General features: G+C 55.2%; 2 protein-coding genes and 1 pseudogene across 3 annotated transcripts in view; 1 reads left to right on the top strand and 2 right to left on the bottom strand.

Annotated features, from left to right (window-relative positions):
* The window catches only part of RNF168 (ring finger protein 168), a 439,984-nt gene that overhangs the window by 115,247 nt on the left and 309,061 nt on the right, over positions 1-15,676 (bottom strand). The window lies entirely within an intron of this gene.
* On the top strand, positions 1,199-4,299 carry LOC139799548 (aquaporin-12-like). 2 transcript variants are annotated; one of them, XM_071751563.1, is made up of 4 exons: positions 1,206-1,344; positions 1,585-1,894; positions 2,772-2,888; positions 3,474-4,299. In XM_071751563.1, exons 1-4 carry the CDS (start codon positions 1,288-1,290, stop codon positions 3,647-3,649), a joined length of 660 nt encoding a protein of 219 aa, XP_071607664.1. In that variant the 5' UTR covers positions 1,206-1,287; the 3' UTR covers positions 3,650-4,299. The 2 variants fall into 2 exon arrangements, with proteins under 2 accessions (XP_071607663.1, XP_071607664.1); XM_071751562.1 differs by having other exon boundaries at positions 1,199-1,894.
* On the bottom strand, positions 6,029-9,569 carry LOC139800064 (galactose-3-O-sulfotransferase 2 pseudogene; annotated as a pseudogene).

Below are 15,676 nucleotides of genomic sequence, written 5' to 3'. Positions count from 1 at the left end.
GATTCCAGTGCCTGGTGTTTTCTGACAGGTTTGTGAGTAAGAAATCTGGCTCATGGAGCTGCACAGCAACACAGAAGGCATTGATGTCACTCACTGCATCTCCACAGGGTGTTCCAGAGGTAGGGAGTGACATTCCCAGGGACAGACACCCCCCTTGAATTCAAGGTTCCTTGAGCTAAGGATGAGCTTTTTTTGTTATTTTTTCCTCCCAGCGAACGCTTGCTTTAAGGATATTCAGGTCTTTTCACAAAGCCAAAATAACTCCTGGCTGTCCTTGAGCCTTTTTCAAGCTACCTGCCTGTGGGAGGAAAGCTGCTGCTGGGTTTCTGCTGCCTTGGCACAGCAGCTGATAGCAGGTGGCTGCTCTTGGAAAGCTTTTATCCACTTGCCTGCCCAGTTAAAACTCACCTTAAATAACCTTACAGCTGCATTCAGCTGGAGCTGTTACTCCTCTGGGTGAAAATCATGTAGTGGTGGTGAGCCAGGGTGGTTCTGGTGGCTTCTGTTGACCTCAAGTGTTTTTGGAAAGTGTTTATTTTGTTTAACTGTACAGATGCCAGCTCATTCTCCTGCAGAGACCTTGGAGCACCTTCCAGTGCCTGAAGGGGCTGCAGGAAACTGGGGAGGGACTTGGGACAAGGGCCTGGAGGGATATGACAAGGGGAATGATTTCAGGCTCAAAGAGGGGAGACTCAGGTCAGACAGGAAGAAATTCTGTGCTGTGAGGGTGCTGAGCCCCTGGTTTCCCAGAGAAGCTGTGGCTGCCCCATCCCTGGCAGTGTCTCAGGTCAGGTTGGATGGGGCTTGGAGCACCCTGGGCTGTGGGAGGGGCCCCTGACCATGGCAGGGGGGTTGGAACTGGATGAGCTTGAAGGTCCCTTCCAACCCAAACCAGTCTGGGATTCTATGATCACCTAAAGAGGATGGCCAAGAAATGGTGCCAAGTAGAAACAGAGTGAAGGTTTTTGCTCCTGGAGGGAAGACCTGAGCAGCTCCAGGGAGCTGCTGCTGGCTCCCAGTTAGGAATGCTGGGGTCAGGCTCTGCCCCTGTGCTGGAGATAACCCCAGGACCTGCTGGCTGGGCCAAGCAGCTTGCTGGCTGCTCCAGGTGCTGGTGAGTCCCCGTGTGTTGTCCCACAAAGGTGAGGGCAGCACGTGGGGCCTTTCCCAGGCCCCTGGCTGTGCCACGTTTGCTCACACACAGCTCTATAAAGAGGAGGTGCAGGAGCTTTCTCTGCTCTCTCCTGGGCTTTGAGCCGGTCTCTTTCCCCCAGCTCAGCCTTCTCCATGGCTGGCCTCAACGTCTCCCTTGCTTTTTTTGCCCTGGTTGTTGGGGTGTGCCAGGTGCTCAGGTGGCTTTCCAAAAGGCTTCTGTCCCCTGCAGTGTATGGATGCCTTGCCAGAGAACTTGCTGGCTCCTTACAGCTGTGCATGAGCTTCCTTGAGCTGAGGATGCTGATGGAGATTGGGCTGTGGGGTGGGGGCTTTGGCCCAGATGTCATCCTGACTCTCCTCTTCCTCCTCTTGGTGGTTCACGGGGCCTCTTCTGATGGAGCATTTGCCAACCCAGCTGTCTCTCTCCAGGAGTTCCTGCTCTGTGAGTCCAACCTGGCTGCAACTGCTGCCAAGCTGCTGGCCCAGGCTGTGGGCACGGGGACAGGCTGGGCTGCCACCAAGCTCTACTGGTCCTGGGAGCTGACCCATTTCCACGTCATCCAGAACCTGATAGCAGCAGAGTGCAGCTCCTCCATCCACACCTCTCTGCACCACGCTGCCTTTGTGGAAGGCACCTGCTCTTTCCTTTTCCACCTTGTCCTTCTCAAGCTGCATCAGAGTCGCCCCAGCTGCTGGGTCCCTGCACTGGCAGTGACTGTCACCTTCCTGACCTACACAGGTGAGTAGCACCTGCTTTTCTTTTTCAAAGTCCTTTAGAAAAATCCCTAATCCGTGGGGGAGGAACAGTCCCTGGTACATCTCCCATGAGCTGAGAGATAACAGTTACCAAGGTGTTTTGTTTCCCTACTGACTTTGGGGAAATATTCATTCTGGTATGAAGATGGCAGCAGGTGAAATGTTGGCATGTGAGAAGCTACAGCTTGCCCCAAAACTGGGAGCACTTTGCTTGAAAATCCCCTGATGCAGCCCCTTGGAGCACCACTGAGCTTCTCTGCTTCTGTGGCCACGAGAGTGGGGTTTCCCCTTGGAATGTTTTTACACAGTCCCAGAGCTGTGGCTGCCAGAGCTGGGCAGCCTGGCAGGAGGGCTCCTGGGTCTCCTGGCCCAGTTCTCTGTCAGGTCTTTCAGTGAATCACAGAATGATGGGGATTGGGAGGGGGATCCTGTAGTCCAACCCTCCTGCTAAAGCTTGGGAACCTAGAGCAAGTGGCCCAGGATCACATCCAGACAGGTTTTAAATGTCTCCAGAGGAGATTCCACCATCTCTCTGGGCAGCCTGGGCCAGGGTTCTGTCACCCTCAATGTCAGGACAGTTTTCCTCATGTTTAGATGGAGCTCCTGGGTTCCAGCTGGTGCCCACTGTCCCTTGTCCTCTCACTGGGCACCACTGAGAAGAGCCTGGCCCCATCCCCCTGACATCTGCCCTGCAGGTTTTTTTAAGTATTTATGAGGTCCCTTCTCAGTCTTCTCCAGGCTAAACACCCCCAGGTCTCTCAGCTTTTCCTCAGTGTTGCTCCAGTGCCTTCACCCTCCTCACAGCCTTTCCAGAGGATGTGAAGAAGACTGATGATGGCCTTGCTTCTCCTCCCCTGCAGCTGGACCATTCACAGGAGCCTTCTTCAACCCTGCCCTGGCCACAGCCACCACCTTCCACTGCTCAGGGAACACTTTGTGGGACTACATCCAGGTTTACTGGTTGGGACCCCTGGCAGGTGAGATCCAGGGGATACTGGGGGGACAGGGGTTGGGATGGGGGCAAGGCAGAAAGGCTGCATGGAACACAACCTGTTCCTGGTAGGTGGCTGAACCTGGGTCTTTGCCAGTGACAAGTGTCCTTTTCTGTCCCCTTTCCCTGTCACTCAACTCATTCCTTTGCTCTCCATTGCTCTAATCCAGTTTTTGCACAGAACATCAGAGAAACTCACCCTGAGGCCAAAGTCTGAAGGAGGTGAAGCAAAGGTGTTTTAGGGTAGCCACACACTAAGCTCACTATTGAGGTTGTCCACAGCTTCAGGATGGCCACGGGGAGCTGGATACCTGCTGCCTAAAAGCAGAGAAAGGAGACCACTGGCTTGGTGTGTGGCTCTCCTGGGGTCAAACCAAGCCTGAGGACACAAGGGTGAAGCTCTCCCTGAAGTCACATAGCAGTGGTCTTTTAAACACTGTCACTGGGGGCTTCAGTGGTGCTGAGCTACGTTTTGGTCATGACCAAGGTTGTGGCAAGGGCCTGAAAACGACTGCCCGGGTGTAGAGGTGCTGGATGCAGCCTGTGGAAGGGCTCATTCCTCTCCTTTCAGGGATGCTTGCTGCTCTCCTGCTGTGCCAAGGGAACGTCCCACGCCTCTTCCAGAAAAACCTCCTGTACAGCCAGAAGAGCAAATACAAGGTACCCAAGGCAAGGGTGGTGGCACATGTGGAGGAGCCACAGCAGAAGAAGAAAGGGCAGAGGAACAACTCCAAGCCTCAGGCCTGAGCCATGGACTGGTGCCAAGGAGGCCTTTGCAGCCCTTCTCCCTGGGAGCAGGTTTCCCATCCCAGAGGATTTTGCTGCTCGTCCCATCCAGCCTGGTGAGATTTATTTCAGGCGTTGCAAAGGAATTGGCCTTGAGGGCTCCCTGAGCTCCTTTGGGAATCAGCCTTGAAAATCTCCCTGGAGAGCCCCAGATGTTTCAAACCCACATCACTAGCTCAAGGGGGAGGGGAAAGAAAAAAAAAAACAACCAACAAACCTAACACTTTTTGCATAATTCCTGGTTGTGTTGTATTGGCCAGGAAGCTTACAGAAAGTCAGGACTGTTGGGCAGCTCCTGGATTATTCATACAAGGCTTGGAAGAATCTGGCTTGAGGCTGTAAAAACAAAGTGTAAGCCAGGACCTGCCTCAGAAATTTGGGATGAAGAGGAAGTAGGTTTTGATCTTTCAAGTTATTAAATGGATATTAGTAAAAAATTGGTGGTTTTTTCAGTTTAATTGAGGTTCTGGAATGGCAAAGGCTGAACCTGACAGCTCTTGGAGAGGAATTAAAAGTGCTCTGGGGCAAGGGAGTTCCTTGGCCACAGCAAACCCTGCTCCTCTGTGCAGGGGGTGCTGAGCCTGGGTTTTGTGTGAGGACTCAAGAAATGGTGCAAAAAGTGTCTGTGGTTAAAAGTGGGACCCAGGTGTGGGTTAAGCAAGTGCACCATCCCAGGGCTCCTCTCCATGAAACATTCCTAAAGAGAAAAATGATGATTTGTGGCAATAATGATAAAAATTACACAGAATCACAGAATCATCTAGGTTGGAAGGGACCTCAGAGCTCATCAAGTCCAACCCTTGCTCCACTCCCCCCGTGGTTCCCAGCCCATGGCACTGAGTGCCACATCCAGGCTCTTTTGAAATATCTCCAGGGATGGAGAATCCACCCCTTCCCTGGGCAGCCCATTCCAATGGCTGAGCACCCTCTCCAGAAAGAAATTCTTTCTAATGTCCAACCTAAATCTCCCCTGGCACAACCTGAGCCCTCTTGTGCCCTCTTGTCTTGCTGAGAGTTGCCTGGGAAAAGAGCCCAACCCCCCCCTGGCTCCAACCTCCTTTCAGGGAGTTGTAGAGAGTGATGAGGTCTCCCCTGAGCCTCCTCTTCTCCAGCCTCAACACCCCCAGCTCCCTCAGCCCTTCCTCACAGCACTTGTGCTGGATCCCTTCCCAGCCTCCTTGCTCTTCTCTGGACCTGCTCCAGCACCTCAATCTCCTTCCTGAGCTGAGGGGCCCAGAACTGGACACAGGACTCAAGCTGTGGCCTCCCCAGGGCTGAGCACAGGGGCAGAATCCCTTCCCTGGACCTGCTGGCCACGCTGTTCCTGAGCCAGCCCAGGATGCCATTGGCCTTCTTGGCCAATGCTGGCTCCTCTTCAGCTTCTTGGCAATCCAGACTCCCTTTCTGCCACTCTTGACTGAGTTGCAGTGAATAAGCAAGTGGCACTCAATTAAAATCCAAAGTGAAGGTGCCAGATGCAGGTTTTGGTACCCAGGCACCAGCCCTGCTCCTCCCCACTATGTCCCTTGTGTCTGTGCTGCCTGTGGGCTGCCCTTGCTCATGTGGGAGATTGTCCCCTGGGGTAAAACCACAGGGACCCAGAGGGGAGCTGGACCTCTGCAAACCATGAGACAATACCCCATCCCACCAGGGGAAACCAGAGAAGGGACCAATGGAGCCATCTGTGGACACACCCCACAGATGAAACTTTATGGAACAGCCAAGACCCCAAAAAACATGCAGCAAACACCCCTAAAACAATACCCTCTTATCATGCCTGGCTGGGTGCTCAGTGCTGCCCATGCCATGTGGGGAAAGGTGGGGGGAACTCAGTCTGGTTTTCCTCACGGTGAAACTGAGCAGATGAGGCACATTCAGGTGCAAAACGAAACCTTTGAAGCTCCATGGGGCTGATCCAGGGAGAGCCTGGGATGCTCAGATCCCTCCAGAACGTTTTCCTGACCCTGTTTTGGTTTGAAACGGTGCTGAAAAATCCTGAGTTGAGGCCTCCATTTATCCAAACTCATTTGCTGGTTCTGCTTTTGTTCTGAGGAGCAGCGCAGGATGCAAAAAGGAAGGTTGACTGACTCCCCACAACCCGTTCTTGTGGGATTTCTTCTCCTGGTGGAGTGTAAAATGTTCCTCCAGCCTCTCGGAGCAGTGGGTTGGGACATCTGCTGCCTGCACAGGACTGCTCTGGGACACGTGGATCTTTAATTTGGATTCTGATGCTAAAGTTTCAGGGGAAGGATGCCCGTCCTGTAAATGCAGCATGAAAAACTGATTTGTTTGAACTTTTTTTTTTCTTTTTTTTCTTTATTTCTTTCCTTCTAAGCCATTTTGAGAAGTTTGAGATCTCTTTCTTGGGCAGCTGGAGAGACTGTCTGCTGGACAGACTGATAACCAAGGGGAGTGCTGGTGAACACAGTGACTTTTACTGAAGAAGCTGCTTGCCCAGCACAGTGGCATTAATGTGGAGAGGAGGAGAGCTGCAGCTGGACAGGCAGAGGTGTTGCCAAGCTGTAAACCAAGCCCCAGAGCTCCGATCCCAGCCTGGCCCCGTGCTGTTGGGATCACCAGGTGAGGAGCAGCGATGCATTTCCCAGCTGGAACCTCGTTCCCACCTCCCCGCGATGGAGCTGGGGACTGGGGCTGTGTCTCCTGCCCTGCTCCTCACCGCGGAGGCTGCTGCAGGCAGCGCAGAGCTCCTGGTTGCCTTCTCCAAGGCTTTGGCCAACAAATGATGGGTTTGCCCCGTTTGCTCCCTGGAAGAATCTTGTGTTGTGTGGAGCCCCCAGGCCCCTCCGTGTCAGCCCGGCCCGCGAGCGTGCGGCACCCGGGGACATTTTGCGTGTGTGTGTGGCCAGGCACAGAGGAAGGTGCCCGGGGGCTCTGGTGGGTGGCAGCGTTCCTGCCTGCTGCCCCAGGAGGTGGACTGCGTTTGGATCTCCAGCATTCCGAGCTGGAGAACCACTCTTGGAGAGTGTCCGAGGAGGTTCGGTTCAGTTTTGGGTGTCCTCCAGCCTGTGCCGAGGGCGCCGAAGGGCCTCGGGGGCCTTCTGAGGGAACTGCTTCTTGTAGAGCGCGCCGCTGTACTGCAGCTCCGGGGTCACCAGCCGCCGGCACATCAGCTCCGTCTCCTCATCCAGGCCCTGCTTGAGGTTGTACCCCAGGATCCTGGCGCTGCCGTGCTGCAGCGGGCGCAGGGAGCTGTCCTTGATGTCCTTCGGGGCCACGCTGCCCGTCCCTTGCAGGCAGGTCCTGGCCAGCTCCGCCTGCCTCTCCCGCAGCGCCCGCACCTCCCGCGCCATCTGCTCCCTCCCGATGTCTCTCTCGATCCTTTCCCAGAAGGTCCTGTTGAAGTGGGTGTAGATTTCCCAGTCCAGCCTGTTCCACTCCTTTATCTTCTCCACGATGGTGTCTGAGAGCTGGGACTTGGTGCTGCTGTCCCTGATGTTGAGGGGGAAGGAGACGACGCTGTCCAGGTCCCAGCACAGAGTCTCCTTCAGCAGCACCATGGACTCCTCGAAGTACTCGGAGATGAGGAGTAAGTCGAAGGAGGCCTCGATGGCCTGCAGCATGAGCCTCACCCGCCCGGCCGAGACGTCTCCGTCAGGGTTGAAGCCAAAATCAAAGGTCATGAGGTTCCTGGCGTAGTGCCTGTCGCTGCTCCGGGGGTTGTAGTAGTGGTAGGGCTGGCTGAGGAACTCCTCCAGGCTGCCGACGTGGGAGAAAGCTGAGGCGCCCTTGTAGTAGGCGAAGGAGGACTCCATGAGCTGCACGGGGTTCCTCAGGATGGAGAAGTAGATGGCTGAGCTGGACACCACCTTCTGCACCTGCGGAGGGGAAATTGGAGATTTTAAAGATAGGGTAGGGAGAAGGGACCTACACTGCGCTCTGCTGGGTTGGAGGTGGTGGGTGCTGGGGGGGGTTTCGGGGTGCAGCCCATCAAAGGAGTGTTTGTGTCAGATGAGGTACATGGGGAGAGCTCCCTGGTGTGTTGATATTATTTAGATTTATATTTCGCCTATCACCATATTGATAGACATCCTTTGTAACCACTCTGTCAGCAGAGGTAAGAACAGAAGTCAGCCTGTTAGTACCTCAGCACTTCTGTTTCAGAGGTAAGAACATGAATCAGCCTGTTAGTACCTCAACACTTCTGTTTCAGAGGTAAGAACAGGAGTCAGCCTGTTAGTACCTCAGCACTTCTGTTTCAGAGGTAAGAACAAGAGTCAGCCTGTTAGTACCTCAACACTTCTGTTTCAGAGGTAAGAACAGGAGTCAGCCTGTTAGTACCTCAGCACTTCTGTTTCAGAGGTAAGAACAGGAGTCAGCCTGTTAGTACCTCAGCACTTCTGTTTCCAGCCAGTTTAAAAAAGGCACAAGGCTTTGCTGCCAGCCTGCCTGCCTGGTGTCTGTCTAATGCTGCTACTCCATCAGGGCTGAAGGGAGACCCATTGTGAATAGCAACACTTTGTGAGTGGCACTGCTGCCACAGCTGAGTGGCCTGTCCAGGCTGGAGATATGTCCTGTCTCCTTGCCATTCCCCAGATCTCCGTGGAATCTCAAGTGGAATCCAGAGAGCTTGATGCTGGGCACAGCTGAGCTGATGTGCTTAAGGTGTTCTCCTCTTGCAGCTGGTCCCTTCTGGGCCTGTCTGGGAAGCAAGACCTCTCCAAGAACCCAGCAGACAAGGCTGGCTGCTCCAGCAACTGGCTTGTCTCAGGTCACAGCACAACAAGTCATCAGCCTGTTAACAGAAGCTCTCAAGAGGTGCCCATAACATATTCAAGGTATCTGGGGGCAACCTCGAGCTTCATCCCTGAAGAGTTTACAGCTTTATGGGTGTCCCACCTTGCCTCCCCCTCTCTTCTTCGCCCTTCCCCCTTCTCAAAGCTCCTCCCTTCCCCCTTCTCATACCTCTGGCTGCAGGAATCTCATGTGGTGGCAGAGGATGTTGAACCGCTGAGAGCTCTGGGGGGAGAAGCCCTGCACGAACTTGGCCAAGAAGTGCTGGGGGTAGAAGAGCTGATTGCCCCCCCCGATGGGGAAGGCAAAGGTGAGGTTGTGTGTCTCACCAAAGCGGAAGAGAATGTTCATGACCGTGCTGCTGGCACTCTTGTGGACTTTGAGGAAAACAATGTCAGTCTTGGGCTTACACGTGGCCCCTGGAGAGAAGACCCTTCTGGCCTGCCAGCCTTCCCCAGGTGTCGCCTCATCACCCTTAGAGGCTTCTGTCCAGCTTGGAATAAATCCCCTCTCCTGGTCTGCCTTGTAAAAGTCCTCTGCGTGTGGAGGCTGAACTGAGTTTGGCAAGGGGTGTTTAAGCAAACTGCCCCACTGATGGGGGGGGGAACCTGTGGCTTGAGGCTGAGACTGGATCTTTACCACCCCCTGCCTCATTCCTGATGGTGCTGCTGTTCCCTGCTCCTCTGCCTTCGTCCTGTTTGCAAAGGTTATGAACTTGCTGGTGACAGCATCAGCATCTCCCTTGGCTGCAGAGATCCTCCTGGCAAGATTCGGAGAAGGATCCTCTCTGCTGGTTTTCCTGAAGTCAGGAAGGTGGGATTCCCTCCTGGTGGCTGAAGGATGGGTGTTGAGCTCCTTGCTGCTCTCCCCAGGCTGCTGTGTCCAGCCCTCCTTGGGGCTGCCCCGACTGATCTCTAACGGGGGCTTCTGGCTGAAGAACAGATGCATCTGATGAAAAATGTCCTGCACACTCTGAGTGGAAGTGGGGCCAGGCGTGGTTGTCCTCTGCTGGGGCAGGGGATGATCCTCCCACAGCAGGTCAGGGGCTGGGGAGGCAGAGCCCATCCTCTCCTGGCTGTGCTCTGGGGCCTGCAGGGCACGCTCCAGCTCACACCGGCAGCTTCTGCAACCAGAAAAAGGTGGGGATCAGCAGAGCAGAGGAGGGGAGGAGCATGCAAGGAGGGCAGCTCTTCTGCAGCTCAGGAAAACCCCACTGCAATCACTCCAAAGTCTGTTTCTCCCCACACACACAAACACACACACTTTTTTGGGCCAGGTGGCACGCTGGTGGGTGCATAACTTGACCCACTACCCTGGGAGGGTGGGGTGGGTGCCAGAGGAGAAGGGTGGGTCAGCAGGGATGAGCTAAGGCCCTGTCCCTCTGGAGCACCACAGTCTGGTGGACAGGAACAAAGCAGAAGGTGAGGGAGAAGAACAGGGGGCCTGGAGAAGCTGGAGGAGAACTGGCAGGTCACCCCAGAGTGGGAGGACTGGGGAACTCAAGAGCTGTGGAGTTCTGAGGCCACCCAGGACAAAGCCCAGAGATGCCCAGCTCTGGCCTGGGTGTGGACATTGGATGTGAGAGCCCCGAAGGGGTCCTTCCCACCTGGATTTTCCTCCCTGTCTAATGAAAACACTTGGGTTATTTTCAGGAGGATGGTTTTGAAGCCCCCTCAAATGGTTGGAGGATGAGGTGTAGGTTTATAACCCTGCTTGGGGACCTACCTGGGAGGCTGCAGCTTCTCCACAACTTGAAGTATGACCAGGAGGAGGATGAGGAAGCTGAAGAAGACCCAGAGCCGACCTGGCTGGCACCTGCATATTGCATTCAGCTTCCTAGGAGGAGGCAGATGTTTCAGCTCATTAGTAGGTAGCAGAAAATGTTTGTGGGGGGTTGTTTTTTTTTTGTTTGTTTGTTTGTTTTGTTTTAAAGGTCATGTTTTCGTGGGTGAAGAGGTGCAGAAGCAGTGATAACCACGGAAGCTCAGAGGCTGGGCTCAAGGAGTGGAAATTTCCAGCTGTTACAGAGTTATCACCCTGAAAGGTAAACAGTGATAACCATGGAGTCCTTGGGCTGCCCAGGGACGGGTACAACCCCAGCTCCAGAAGCAGGAACCAGCCCTGCCTTCTGCTTGCCCTGCCCTGCCTGGCCTGCAAATCTCAGCACCCTAAACTTTAGGACCAAAGCTGAGAAATCTCTCGTTTTCCCCTCTCTCCCCTTCCCTCAGCTACAGGAACATCTTGCCAGCTGTGAAGGCTCCAGCTGTGGCTGCAGATGTGCTGCTGCTCTGAGGGCACCTACCATGCCTCCCTGGGGAGCAGCTGGGCCTCTCAGCTCAGGCTGCAGGGGTAGTGGGGTGTCCTCAAGTTATCTGCATCAGGATGTGGGGTTTTTCAGTGGGTGTGGGGGACATTGCTGATGGAAAAGAACCTCCTCGTGGGGCTCTGCCTGGTGGTTGGCTTTGCTGGAAGCCATGGTGGGACTCCTCAGTAGTTTTAACATTAAGGAGAGCAGCCAGGAGACTAAGTTTGCTGGGAAAAAAAGGAGTAGTTTATATTTCATCTCTGCTGGCTTCTACCCCGGGGAACCCGTTGTTGCCTGACAGGAGATGATTTGCACCAAGAACCTGCTCCAATCTTCCACTGTGGACTTCTGGGGTGGGAGCCCAGCCTGCAAGCCCCAGGTGTCTGCTGTACAGCTCTCAGAGGAGGGGGCAGGCACAGGGTGCTGTGCTGTGAGACAGAGAGACCTGAACAGGAAGCAGAAACTTGAAGAGAGGAGATGTAGATTAGACATTAGGAAGAAATTCTTCCCTGTGAGGGTGCTGAGCCCCAGGTTGCCCCCAGAAGCTGTGGCTGCCCCATCCCTCAGAGTGTTCCAGACCAGGGTGGATGGGGCTTGGAGCACCCTGGGCTGGTGGGAGGTGTCTCTGCCTGTGCAGGGGGGTCAGAACAGGGGTCTTTAAGGTCCCTTCCAACCCAAACCGTTCTGTGATTTTATGAACTTGTTCAGGCCTTGCTTGGAAGCCCCTCTCCCCCAGCTGAGTGGTTGGGGCTGTTTCCAGCTACCTTCAGTGGACAGTTCTGGACCAAGAGAGCGGGGCTTCTGCTTCTCCCAGAGCTGCTTCATCTCTGTAGTGCTTTCTCTCTTATTCTGGGCAGTCCTGTGACACAGGAGAGATGCCCCAGCTCGGTGAGCCAGGGGTGATGCAACCATGCTGAGGTGGTCACATGCATCCCACGGGGAGCAGTGAGGAATCTGGGTTTGCTGCTGAGAAACTGGAATTGTTCCAGAAGAATTGTTGGTGGAGCATCACGAGCAGCTCCTGGTGGTTGGACACTTCTGGCCACTGGCTCTGTGCTCACTCGTGTCTCTTCCTGGGCTGGAGCACAAACCTCCTCCTGGGAGACTTTGAATGCCTGAAGTACTTGAGGCTGAAGCAGCAGGGAGGTCCTCAGATGGGGATGGTGCTCTGGAGGATTCCAGAGACATGGACTTGCCAGTAGGGTGACTGAGCTAGTCACCAGCAGCTCAGCATCCCCCAAGCCTGATGGATAACCTAGAGATGCTCATTTTCCACTCGAGGAGTTTGGATGAGGAATGTGTGGCTGGGAAGGGTGCCTATGGCTCACTGCCTGGCACAAGGAGAGCCTCCAGCTGCCACAGGGATGTGGGTATGACCAGAAAAAGGCCTAATGCTTGAACAGGGCTTAAGACACATCAAAAGGAGAGGGTTAAGGCCAAGCCCCTGAGCTGCTGTGAGGTAAGGCTGGATGAAGTACCCAGGCATGGGAGATCTTTGGTGGCCAGAGAGACCAAAGAGTGAGAAGGCAGTGAAGGAGGAGTTGCTTCAGGATCAAGTGATGCCGTTGGAAGCTTGATCCAACTCTCCCATCCCTCAAGGTGCAGCTGATGATGAGCCTGTTTGCCTGGCCAGCCTAAGAAAAGTGGGAAGAGGGGAATGAAGAGCTGCCTCGGTGTGATACCTGCTGCTAGACCCACACTCACTTTGGGGAGCTCTGCACAAGCACCCAGTAGTGAAGGCAGAAGGATGCAACACTTTTCTGGCAGGTGGCACTGAGGGAGGCAGCACCCTTTGCTGTTCTGTTTGCTGTGCTTGGGGCATATATAATTCTGGACTCCCTTCCACAGAAGTCCCTGGTCAGTACTAAACTTCCAGCCTGTGGAGAACCAGTGGAAGCTCCAGGGTCCCCTTCCTGCCAGCCCACTGCCAATGATGCAGGACCCCACAGCAGCTGAGTCCTCCCAGATTTAACCCAAATCCAATCTGGGGCTCATTTATTTGCAAGGATGGTGCTCCCAGCCATGTCCCCCTGCCTGCTGCAGGGCAGGGGGCCTGAGGACCCGCTTGGTTTTGGTTTTTTTTTTTGTCTTTTTTCTCCCTTCTGCTTGAGGCCAGCAGGACGCTCTGCTTCCCTCCAACCCGTGCCCTTTCCCTGCCCAGCACACACAGAAAGGCAGCAGCTGGGATGGGGCTGTGGTTGTCTTGGTGCTTGCTGAGCTCTGCAGCTCCTGGGCTGGCTGGCGGGTGCTGCAGGAGGTGGCCAAGGCTGAGGTCACCGGGCAGACATGTGGCAGCAAATGACTTCATTGCTTTGCTCTGGCTAGACAGGGCCCTGGCAGCGTGCAGCCTTGCACGGGGAGGTCATGTACACAGAATGTATGCCTGGGGTAGCCTGGTTCCTCCAAGCAGTGATTGGAGCCGTTCTCCCCACTTTCCATCACAGGAAAATGCAGAGAAGAGTCTGCAGGATGCTCAGGAGAAGGTGCAGCAGGGGCACTGCATTGCCTGCTGGAGCTCAGTGCCCAAGCTGCCCGTGGAACAGCTGGGTTAGGAAGTCCTGCCCAGGTCCTGACCTCCGGTCCTCTGCAATGGGGACAACATTCTCCACAGCAAGAGGGATCTGCCAGGACGTGAGGCTTTGCCCTTCTCTGCTCCTCAGCCCCCCTCAGGCTGTGGGACAGCCCCATCATTGGGGTTGCCCTGTTAAAGACTTGCCCAGAGACAGCTTTCTGCTCCACATCCTCTTCTGCGGGTGAGGGTGCAGAGCAGGGAGCCCTTGGCTGGGATGGAGCAGGGGGGATCAGCACCCTCTGTGCCTCACCAAGGTCTTTGCCCTTCTCCTTCCTTTGTGTGCTGGGCCTTACAAAAGCTGCTGTTTTCCTGGCTAAGGGGGAAATGGTGCCCCTGGAGCTTCAGGAGGAGAGAGAGAGAGAGAGAGAGAGAGCCCCATCAACCCAGCCCTCCTGATGTTTATGTAGAGCAGAAGTGCATTTCCACCACCCCTTCATCTCCAGCCACCTCTCGACAAAGAGACCTACAAGAAGGTGACCTCCGGGGAGGCTGGAAATAGTATTTCACCTAAATAAATAAATAAGTAAATAAATAAATAATCCACTTACGTGATCAAATACCTTCTGAGTTTCAGCATGGTGAGCTGGAGCCCCAGCTGGGGAGCTGGTGGTTATCTGCAGACTGGTAGGATGGAAAGCAAACAGCCAGAGCCCGCGTTCTGTGCCTGCAGATGGTGGCCCCTCCCCGGGGGAGAGCCTGGGACAGGAGCTGGGCATGGACCTTCCCACCACTGCCCTGGTCCCCACTGCCTGCCCCAGTGCTCTGATGAGTGGCCACAGCCTTCTGCCAGCTGCTGCCACGTCCCGTGGAGCTGGGGACAGGCTGTGGGTGGCTGTGGACACAGCTGGGGGTGGCACGTGTCCCTGCCTTAGTCCCGTGGCTCTCGGTGTTCTGCTGTGACCCCGGGTGTCCACCTGCTCTGCCCTTTGCTGGTGATCTTTGCCCCTTCTTTTCCCTCCCTGTGTCCTGCTCTCACGTCTGGACAAAGCTGAGTTTGGTCACAGGTGGTCAGGCCTTGATAACCCCTGTGTTGATCTGGTCTTTAGGGCTGTTCTGAGTCCCCACGCAGGGTCACACCATGGCATGGGGTGTCAAGCACCACGTGGCTCCATCCACCCTGAGCTGAGGTTATGGCAATCCTGGCTCCCTTCCTTGCTTCCCTTGCCATTCTTGCTGCTCCAGCCACCTCTTAACACCTTGACACCCTGAAGCTACCATCTGCAGACTCTTCCCTCGAGCCAGCAGCATCCTCAGCCCCCCACGTGCTGGGACTGTGCTGTGCCAGGGTGACCAGCAACAGCAGAGCCCTGCTAGGAAGCCAACAGTTTCCCAGTACCAGCAGAAAAATGGTCAGTGGGTCTGCTTCTTGCTGGCTGGAGAAAAATAACCCAAAGGAGGACCAGGAGGCTGCTCTCCAGGATGCAGGTCCAGAGCTGGGCCTTTGTTCAGGATCTCCTCTCTCTCTGGTAGCTTTACCTCCACATCTCTTCCATTTGAGGTTCATCCCAGCACCCTGCACACCACCAGCAGGACCCTAAGCCCAGGCAGTGGGACTCATGCATGTTCCTCACACTTGGGCACCAGGGGTGGTGGTGATGGTGGCTGTGATGTGGTGCCTCAGGCTGTGCAGCACCAGTTCTGCAGGACCAGGCTCCTGAACGTGCCTCTTGGCAGTGGTGTGGTGCTCGTGTTCCCTTCACCCGTGCCCATGGGGCTCAGGTAAATGCATCCCAGGCAAGCAAGTCACTTCCAGCCCAGACCTTGGCTTTCTGGAGGGACAGAAGGGCTCAGTTTCCTCCCTCCCCCAGGCTGTTCCCCTTGCCCTGGCACAGGCAGGCACTGCCTCTCCCTGTCCACCTCACCGAAACCACAAGTTTACTGTGGAGCTGAGAGTTCTCCACCCATCCTGCACCCCTGCTATCTGCCCAGAGCTTATCTGGGAGCCTGGGGCTGGGTGAGAGCCACGGGGGAGCTTGGCCTTTGCAGGGCTCAAACCCCTTCCTGCAGCTGGGACTGGCTGGTGCTTCTGCCCTCTCCTCCCTCCCCTTGGCACAACCATGACCAGGAGATGGGGGAAGTGGCTTGGGATGCTCCAGCTGCTGAGAGCTCTGTGAGCATCCCCTGGGCAGGGGCTCAGGACACGTCCTGTTGCTGCAGGGCATGGAGTATCGTGCCCAGAAAGCTCCTCACTGCTTGCTTCCTCTTGCTCCGTTGTCACCTGGGGGATTTCCTGCTGCTCAGCTCATTTGTTTCCCTAAGGTCGAGCCTATTTGTCCACGAGGACCTCATGGGAGGTCCAGTTCTGGTAGATAATCCTGGTGAAGATCTGTGTGCCTGTTTGCTGCCTGGCAGCCTAGCT

The sequence above is a fragment of the Heliangelus exortis genome, chromosome 9 (genome assembly GCF_036169615.1).
Source record: "Heliangelus exortis chromosome 9, bHelExo1.hap1, whole genome shotgun sequence".
Classification (NCBI taxonomy): domain Eukaryota; kingdom Metazoa; phylum Chordata; class Aves; order Apodiformes; family Trochilidae; genus Heliangelus; species Heliangelus exortis.
The sequence above is the reverse complement of the archived record's forward strand: the minus strand, read 5'-3'. Positions and strand labels throughout refer to the sequence as shown.